Source organism: Cricetulus griseus, chromosome 2 (genome assembly GCF_003668045.3).
Source record: "Cricetulus griseus strain 17A/GY chromosome 2, alternate assembly CriGri-PICRH-1.0, whole genome shotgun sequence".
NCBI lineage: Eukaryota > Metazoa > Chordata > Mammalia > Rodentia > Cricetidae > Cricetulus > Cricetulus griseus.
The window spans coordinates 293,183,005-293,192,795 of record NC_048595.1 but is presented as its reverse complement, the minus strand read 5'-3'; the positions used below and the strand labels follow the sequence as shown (position 1 = coordinate 293,192,795).

The following is a 9,791-nucleotide window of genomic DNA, read 5'->3' as shown; positions in this document are numbered from 1 at the left end:
TCATAGATACCAAACCTGCAGTGCCTTAATCTTGAACTCCAAAACCAAGGGAAAGAAATGTTCTTTGTAAATTATAGTCTCAGGTATGTTGTTATAGCATACATACCTGAGTTGTAGCAGGGTTCGTCTGTAGATTTGCTAAACACAGAATGAACTCCTGATGCATAAATTATACAACACATCTGCTGGGTGTATCATTAGTGAATTATTCCTTAGATACTTGTGAGCACCAAGATAAATAATTTAGAATTCAATCCTGTTCCAGTATAGGATGACATGCTAACTGTCAACTCAAGTGTTCCTTCCACCTCACTGAATGGGACAAAAGATCAGCTGAAAGTGGCTCTCCCTTTGCATCTTTTGCAAATCCAGTAGCTGACTTCAAACAGCCCCTCCTGCTTGGTCTGTTGGTCTATCAGTCTACAAGGCACATTAGAATGTTACCTCTGCCAATTTCAGGTGCAGAATAGCATTTTCTGTTTCCAGTTCAGCTATTCTTCCTTCTTTGACCTACAACCAAGGATCCAAAAGGAAATCCCATCAATACAGCCCTTTTTTGGTCATACTGAAATACTGCAAATGAACAGGAATACAAAAAAGAGTGGATAGTTTCAGGAAAGAGCTACAAGGAAGCTCAGCTGTCAGGGTGCTCAGACTCCTTCACATACTGCAGAGACAAGACAAGCCCACCTCAATGAGGCCTGGCTGTCAGCAGCGGCCCCATTGACTTACTAGGAATACAAAACTCCAGACTCTCTATCCTTTGGTCAGAAAGGTACCAGACAGCATTGCTGGGAAGTGGAGAGTTTCCAGAGGAAGCCATAGAATCAGTCCACCTTCCACCTTTAATCCCAGCACTCGGGAGGCAGAGGCAGGGGGATCTTTGTGAGTTCGAGGCCAGCCTGGTCTACAGACTGAGTGCCAGGATAGGCTCCAAAGCTACACAGAGAAACCCTGTCTCAAAACAAACAAACGAAAAAAAAAAAAAAGAAGAAGAAGAATCAGTCCACCTTCAAAAACCAAAAGCAGCTGGGTGGTGGTGGCACGCACTTTTATTCCCAGTACTCCAGAGGCAGAGGCAGGTGGGTCTCTGTGAATTCAAGGCTGGTCTACAGAGTGAGTTCCAGGACAGCAAGGGTTCGGCAAAGAACCAGTTTTGAAACTTGTAATTTAAGTTTCAAAGAGAAAGTTTCAAAGAGAAACTTTCAAAGAGAAACTTATAAGTTTCAAAGAGAAAGACACCATATGACAGGGTTCAAACAGAGGGTTATTTTTTGTTTGTTGTTTTGTTTTTGTTTTTTTTTTCTAAATTAGGGAAAGGGATCATAAAAAGAGGAAAGGGAAGGTGTGAGACCAGCCTCCAGAGACAGGAGCAGCAGGAGAGAGGAGAGAGGAAAGAGTGGGAGAGAAAAGAGGGGAAGAGAAACAGAGAGAGAGGGACAGAGAGAGAGGGAGAGAAAGAAAGAGAAGGATGGGAGGTGGGCAGGGTCCTTTTAAAAGGGAACATAGTGAATATGCACAAGTGGTGCTCTTAGTGGCTACAGCTAAGGGCATATCCTGTCAGAACCACAAGGACAGGCCAGTACTGATGCCTGAATACTAACAGAAACCCCTCCTCTCAAATTAAAAAAACATAAACACATATATAAATAAAAATAAGAAAAATTAAAACGCCTAAAACAGGCCCCTATAAATCCCCAACCCTCAACTGCGTGTGCGTGCGTGCGTGCGTGCGTGCGTGCGTGCGTGCGTGTCTGTGTGTGTGTGTGTGTGTGTGTGAAGAGATGTGGAGATTCGGTCCTTCCTTTCATGGCTCTAGTCGTTTTTGCTTGAGATTCAGTCCCTCTTGCAGGGACTTCAGTCTCCAGATAGGGATGCAGTCCCTCTTGTTAGAGAATTACTCTCTAAATTGGCTCACAAAGAATCTGTGATCTTCTAAACTCTAACTTGTAAACCTAGGAGTTATAATAGAGTTGTTAAATTTCTTCAGTTCCTGATGAGCAATCTCTGGGATATTTTGATGAAATTTACTCAAATCCTAGATTTCAAACTATAATAGCAGTTACAGTTATAAGTCTGGTAAGTGTTTGGTCAAATTTGTTTCAAAATATTTTGATGGTACTGTACATGGAATGTTTTCCTAATTTTACTTGTATTCATTGCTAGAACATAGAAATGCCATTTATTGCTGTAGATGGATGTTGCATTCGTTGGTCTCGTATAACTCACTTTTTGGGGGGGGGGGGTTAGACAGGCTTTCACTGTGTCTTTGGAGGCTGTCCTGAACTAGCTCTTGTAGACCAGGCTGGCCTCAGACTCACAGAGATCTGCTTGCCTTTGCCTCCAGAGTGCTGGGATTAAAGGCATATGTGACCAATGCCCGGCTCTATAACTCACTTTTCAATGCAAAAGGTTTTAGCAGATTTCTTGGGGCCGCATCTATAACACGGTTCCATCTGCAAGCAGACTGCTTAATGCTTCCTTCCCCATGCAATGCCTTTTTCCCTTTGTTTTCTTCCCTAGCTGAATGAGTTATACACCCGGAGCAGTGCTGCACAGCAGTGCCAGAAGGATGCCTTCACCATGATCCCGGGATATGAGCATTTCCCAAGTCTGGTCCAATTAGAATGTGACTTAGGAAAGTCTGTGAGGATGGACAGTCCTTTCAGGTCTAGTGCCTTTGGTAGGCCATGGGGTAACTTTCGGCTTGTTATGTATGGGCTGTAACACCCTCAACCCCAATTCCTATGGTGAAATATTAAGTCCTAGCCAGTATCTCCGAAGGTCACATTTGAAGACAGTGCCTACAGGGTAATTGATTCAAAGAAGCCTTGAGGGTAGGTTCTTATGTTATTTCATTGGTGTCCTTCTGAATGCAACTCTGGAGCCACAGACACCTCAAGGGTGCACAGAAGAGCCCAGGACACCATGGGGGAAGCAGCCACCTGCAAACCAAGGAAAGACTTGGGGCCAACTCTCTTGCCCAAGACTTCCAGCCTCAAGCACACATTAATCTCTGCACAGTTCTGGAGGCAAAGATTGGAATGTGCATTCTTGGTGCCATTGAGCCTGCAACTCATGGCTGCAAACCCATATCTCCTGCATCTCACAGCAGCAAACCCATCTCTCCAATCTACCCTTATTCATGGATCATTTGCTCAGCAAGTGTTGACCCATCTCTGTGCTCTCAGCAAAGTGCCCACCTTTGAGCTTTTAGCCTGCCTTTAGCTTATCATGCAGCCTGTGGCCTACAGCTGAGGTGGAGGAAAAACTAGATCTCAAACTTCTTGGCCACCCCTTTAATAAATTATTGACCAGACTTTCCGGGTCCCCTCACTTCCATGCTGCCCACTGTGGGACTGGGTGACTGGAGCCCACACACTCATCTTGACCTAGTGTGCTGGATTGGTGAGAAGTACTGAGATGTATCCCTTATGGTGAGAGAAAGCGGTCCTGAGTTGGGTGCTGAGGCACTCCCAGGGTGTGTATAGGTTCTGATAGCTGAGCCCCAGATGTTTAGCACTTTTTGCTGGAACAAATGCTTCTTTCTTTAATGTGCCGTCTTAGGCAAATTTGCAAAGTTGCTGTGGCTCTCGCCTTTTTTTTTTTTTTTTCCCGAGACAGGGTTTCTCTGTGTAGCTTTGGAGCCTATCCTGGCACTCGCTCTGGAGACCAGGCTGGCCTCGAACTCACAGAGATCCGCCTGCCTCTGCCTCCCGAGTGCTGGGATAAAAGGCGTGCACCACCAACGCCCGGCAGCTCTCACCCAGTTTTCCTTGGAACATACCCACCGCAGAGCTCCTTGTCTTTTACCTTGGAAGCCTCATGCTTCAGCGGCTTATGCAGTCAGCTGTTTCAACATCCTGGATCCACTACCTGCTACAAAGTGTTACTTTTTTTTTTTTTTTTTTTTTTTTGAGACAGGGTTTCTCTGTGCAGCTCCGGCTGTTCTGGAACATGCTCTGTAGACCAAGCTGGCCTTGAACTGAGAAATCCGCTTGCCTCTCTCAGCCTCTATGTTGCTTCCAGCATACCACCATGGCCTGGCTGGTCACATATCCAGAGACCTCTCCTAAGCCCTAGGCCCCACGGTGCAACAGGAGCTTCCAGTCTCTACAGCTCATCCATGTACTCTTTTAACTTTTGCAGGGCTGATTATAGATCTTGTAAGGTTCAGGATCCCTGCTTAGCATGGTGGTGTTTGCTGCATGAAGAAACATGAACCACAAAACTCAACAAACCCACATGGAATTTATTGGGAAGGGGAGTAGAGGGGGGCTAGGTGTTGGCCAACGGGGAACAGAGATGGAAGGGGGAAGGGAAATGAGATAAAGAGACAGAGAGAGGACAGAAGAGGGAGACAGGAAAAGTCCAGTTTGGCCCAGGGGAACAGCAGGAAAGAGTGGAAAAGAGAAGAGCAATGGGCGGGGCGGGGGGGGGGGAGACCGTTAAGTGAGCGGGGTCTTTCTTTTAAAGGGGTCCTTTGCACCTGCCTGCAGACTCCATGGGACCTTGGGCTGACCAGAGTACTGCCTGAGTGCATTCTTCCAGGTGACAGGGGCAGACCAGCATAATGCCTGAATCTTTATATTTTTGTCTATTGATCATTTGTTCTGCTGTGTGCTCTAAGAGGACAACGGTTAGGATTACATTGATTACTGTTGGTTAACTATTGTAGTCCCAAAAGTTGCTCAGTACCTAGATGGCCAGCAGAGATAAGACAGGTGCCAGGTTAGGAGACCCCGAGGTGGGCTGACGGGATGGTCAGGCACCTCACGTGGGAATTGAAGGGAGGAGCCTTAAGTGCAATTGGGAGAAAACACATTCATCGTCTTTAGATCCTGGACACTGAGAACAAGGCAGATGGAGCCAGTCCTTGCCGAGAATGATCAAGTGAGATTCACAACTCAGTGATTCCCAAGCCAACCCAAGTCCTCCCAGGTCCCCTACAGGCCTGGGAGAACTGAGGGTTCCCCCTCACACTCACCCGCATTTGATGCTGAAGCTGTCGCAACTTCTGTTCTGAGAAGTCCCACAATATATGGTGCCCTGGCATTTCCCTGCCTCTTCGCAGTAAGCAGCGGGTGAAGGGCGTGACTAAGTCTTGGGGTCTCTTTCATTAACCGCTCACACGCATGCGCCGTGCCTATCCACCGAAATTTCTTCTGGGCGCTGCTAACCAGCTCATAGAACATCGGGCATTGCTCCTGCTTTTCCAAGAGCAGTGGGGTCCCGGTAATGCTTGTAGAATCACTTTACCAATGGCCTTGAAAGCCTATCTCACCTACATCTCTTCCCAGCCCTCTCTGGTTCTGCCTCCTGAGCCTCTTTTCTCTGATGCACTAGCCCTTCCTTTCCCTCTATCATATCATCAGAGCCTACCATACCTACAGTGTCAACCCTCCACAGGTCCTGTGTTTATCTTATACTGTTAACACTTAAATTACATACAACTGGTCTGCTTCTGTCTTCTCACCCCAACTGCCACCCCTGGGAACGCATGGTGAGGAATGTCAGCATTGCCTGTAGACTGCTTAACAAGTTAAGGCAATCCCAAGACTGGCACTTATGCTCCCAGTTCTGTAATAGTTGAAATACTATAGGAATAAAACCACCTGTCTGTCACTAGGGGTATAAAATTTCTACTGCCAAGTCAGCCAACCAACATATTCCTTAATCTTATCATAAATGCATAAATACATCTGAAATCACTGTATTAGCTGGGAGGACACAGAGGAAAAATTATCTAGGGTTTGGTAGATGCTCTCATGAAGTGACAGAAACAACAGACAACTGTAGGCCAGAACCACTATCTTCCTAAGAGGGAGGGAGGCCCAGGAGGGGATGTTGCTGAATCAGTACTGATTCTGTTTCTAAGTGTGTCTACAGAATCTAAAAACCACAGCAAATTAAAACATAGTATACACAAACATAATTCAAATATATAAATGATTCTACAAAAAAGGCTCCCCACAAGTTCCTTCAACCCTCAAACATGCCTTCCTTCCTTCAAGTTTTTACTTTTTTACAGTACATTGCTGACTGTAATACTTTACCATGTAACAGTACTCAAAAGTTATTCCTCTTTCATCTAAAATTTTATATCCTGACCAGTAACTCCCCACCCCCTCATCCCATTTCACCAAAGCCCTGAAAATTGGATGCTGCACTGCCCCAGTGCTAAAATATAAAGGCTGCTACAACTATAGGGCTTGACCACAGCCTTTGCTTTCAGCCTGCTAGAACTGGCCAGTGTTCATTCCTTGTGACAAGAAAACATAGCTTCAACCCAGTAATCCTGAGATTCAAATATGTATGACACCACAGCACCTTTTATGCAATGTGCTTAATCACTGAGTATGTTCTGGGATTACAGTGACCAAGATGGGACAGTGGAATGAAACATGGTTCCAGTAGCCATTTGTGTAGTTGAATGCCCAAGCACTGGTCATGAAGACAAAGGTGGCCAAGCTCTCATATGAGACTCTTGTGAAAATGTCATCCTAGTTTTTTAGCTGGTTGTGTCATCAATCAAAGAACACTTACCCACAGACAAAAAAACAACTGAGGGACACAGGAGTGACACTCAGCATTGTTTAATGAAGTAGTGACAGATGGAAATGGGGGAGAGGAGGGCTGGCATTACAAATATAAACTTTGTCAGCACTTTGAAAACAATAGCAAATACACTTAAATAGATACAAAGTTTATTAAAAATAGGCTGCAACTGAAATACAGTAGAAATGGAAAACAGCAGTTTGGGTGTTTCCCCACGGTAACACATACTACGTGTAACTCGCTCTTACAACACATATTCACATTCGATCTCAGTGTCCAGGGGAGGCCAAGTCTACTTCACTATGGGTTTCACAAACACACATGCAGAGTTTTCAGATGTTTGCAGGTTCCTGTGTGCATCTGTCTTCCCACGTACAAGCAACAGCAGGTATCTGCTCTTCTCTGGGAGGTGTGGGAATGCTACCCAAAGGCTGCCAGTGTGTTCCAGACACAAGAAGATTGTACTTCCTGGGCAAGGCAAGTGTGCAAATCCTTCATTAACTCTGAACCATTCAATTCTCTTACAGAGGAAACAGCAAAGGCACACTTTCAAATAGGAAGCTTGACAGACATAAAAAATATTTACATTTGTATTTCAACAATTTATCATACAGTTCTTATTAAAAGTGGTTTTTAGGGTTGCAAATGCTTCTGCTGTATTTGAAAGTGTGCCTGTTTTCATAATGTATAGATCTGCCAGAGAATAGTGTGGTACAGAAAGATCATCTAGATCCACATTAGTTAGGGCTTTGCCGAATAGGAAGTGTGCTTGAAGTCATAAAGTTTGCTTTCACACAAGCATAAACAAACTGATGTCTGTCTCCCACAACTCAGCTGGAGGAATAACAGCTCAAATTCAAAAATTAAAATTAAACTACTCTATTATGCTGTGAAAGAAATGTAGATTGAACTACCACAAGTTATTCTTACAGTAGTAAGTTCAGATGGCACAGTAACCAATTCCTCCCCTTTATGACAGTATACCTAACACAAATCTTTCTTTGTTAAATTTAAAATTTCTGATAGCTATGTTTGACTGCCACCTGTGAGCTCCACTCATCTCAGATGTCTTTGCTTCTATCTAAATGAATGCTGTTTAGCTAGAGAGCTCTAGATTCTTTGGAATATCTGAAATATTAGGTATCTTCCCAACATAACCATCATCTTTAATTTTTACCAATGATTAGTCTAATAGATCTGGTATTTATAAAAATAAAATCCCCTAAGATTAAATCTTTAAAATTTTGAGAATTTTCAAAATTGAATTAGTAATTACTCAATCTCAAACATTTAGAATTGATCAGGAGGCTCACATTTGTCAAGAATAATGTGTTGTGCACCTTACATATAAGAAAGTCCATCTAGCCACTAATGCACATTACAGAAGGTAATGTGGGGATGTGTGCCTTGGACTTGGGAGGAGGTGGCTCCAGGCTGAGAGTCCTGTCTCCTGAACACAGGCTCCACTAGAACACAGTAACGTTCTGTGTTGTTCAGCTGTCACAGTCTGGTAGCCAAGTGGAGTTTTGAGAAAGAACAGAAAGATAATTTATTGGCCTACTGTCCTTGGAATGACGAGGGGAAAGAGGGCAGAGGAAACAATGTGATCTTTACTGCCCGTCATTCTGCCCTAAGACTCCCCAAAGAAGCTAGCAAAGGAAGATAACTTCATCTGAGTCAAATCAATAGGAAGTAGGCAGGACTTTCTTGGTCAAGTAAAACAAGATTTCTTAGAATTTGAACATCTCTAACTTACAACCATTTTAGAAACAGAAATTACAAATCATTTAGAACTAGAACTGTTCCCTCCTCTTCAGGCTCATCCCCACAAAACCACTGCCAAGAGCAGACTCATGTGAGCACAAGGTGCCCTCTTCTCTTCTCTTCTCTTCTCTTCTCTTCTCTTCTCTTCTCTTCTCTTCTCTTCTCTTCTCACTTGGTGTTTAGTTCATTCTCAAGTTCTGTTAATTTACGAGAAGCTTTTACTTTGTCAGACACATCTTGACCTTGTGAAAAGAGGCGCTGACGCTCTTTAAATGTCAGGTTTTCAGGGGCTCCAGAACTGCCAGGGAAGTCTGCATCTTGGCTGGACAAGAGGAAAACACAAAGGATTATGCATCAAAATACAAGTACCTAGCCTTTTCATAGGGACCATAAAACTTCAGTGAGACTTGTTCATTTGTTACACATTACCATAATTATATGTATTGGGGCTGACACAAACTACACCTACACTATGGTCTCAACAGAACTTTAAAAACCAATATATGCTCATATAATTACATTTAAATGAACAAAGAGGACAGGGACAGTGGCACAGGTCTATAATCAACGTGGGCCAAACAGTTAAGATTTCAACTTTAAAAAAGTTCTAAAAACAGTAATAAATATATCTATGTAGAAAAGGAGCAAAATGTTCTCTTTACTTAATACAGTAACTTTCAAAAACAACTAAGAGGACTAGAGGTAGCTCAATGGTTAACCAGAGACCGCATAAATACTAGGAATACATGGCAGCCAGCCTGCATTTATAGCTTCAGAAGGAAGAGATGGGATTTCCAGAGTAGCTTGCTAGCAAGACTAGCCATACTGATGAGACACCCAGTCTCAATGAGTAAGGTGGAAGAACAATCTGAGAATTTTTGTCAATCTCAGGCCTCAACATGTACCCACATACATGCAAACATGTGGAAAATACACAGATGTGCCACCCATCCACACTAAAAATGGAAAAATAACTCAATGAGTTTGATTTCACCAAGCTGGCATTTCTTGCCAGCTAAACACGTTTAATTAATAGGGGTTTAGTTTAAGAATACAGCATTTCTACAAATCTTCCATGTTTCTACAAACTTGAGATACATTAACAGACCCAACCAGTCTAATAAGGGGCAGACCAGCACTGTTACATCCAGCTAAATCCCAGAAGCGATCAGCTGCGGCGACAGGCTTAACTGACAGGCCTGGCCTTCATGCCTCTAGCATTACAATCTTACAGCAGGCAGGTCCTGCTGTTGAGTATCACTACCTCAAACAGAAGCATGTTAGCAACACCAACTTTAAAAAAGCCCACATGTACAGGTGTGGTGACTCACACCTGTAATCACAGTAGTAGGGAGACTGAGGCATGGGGGAACTACAAGTTTGAGGCCAGCCTGGCTACACAGTAAGTTCTAGACCTACAGAAACAGACTCTGTCTGGACACGGACATACACACACACACACACACACA

At 43.7% G+C, this 9,791-nt stretch overlaps 1 protein-coding gene across 10 annotated transcripts in view; it reads right to left on the bottom strand.

The window, feature by feature from the left end:
- Positions 1-6,580: 6,580 nt before the first annotated feature.
- Positions 6,581-9,791, bottom strand: part of Afdn (afadin, adherens junction formation factor) — a 113,214-nt gene continuing 110,003 nt past the window's right edge. For all 10 annotated transcript variants that reach the window (XM_035440451.1, XM_027401155.2, XM_027401158.2 and 7 more), the window contains one exon: positions 6,581-8,644. In XM_035440451.1, the coding sequence (XP_035296342.1) occupies positions 8,491-8,644 (154 nt within the window). In that variant the 3' untranslated portion in view covers positions 6,581-8,490. The remainder of the gene's footprint in view (positions 8,645-9,791) is intronic.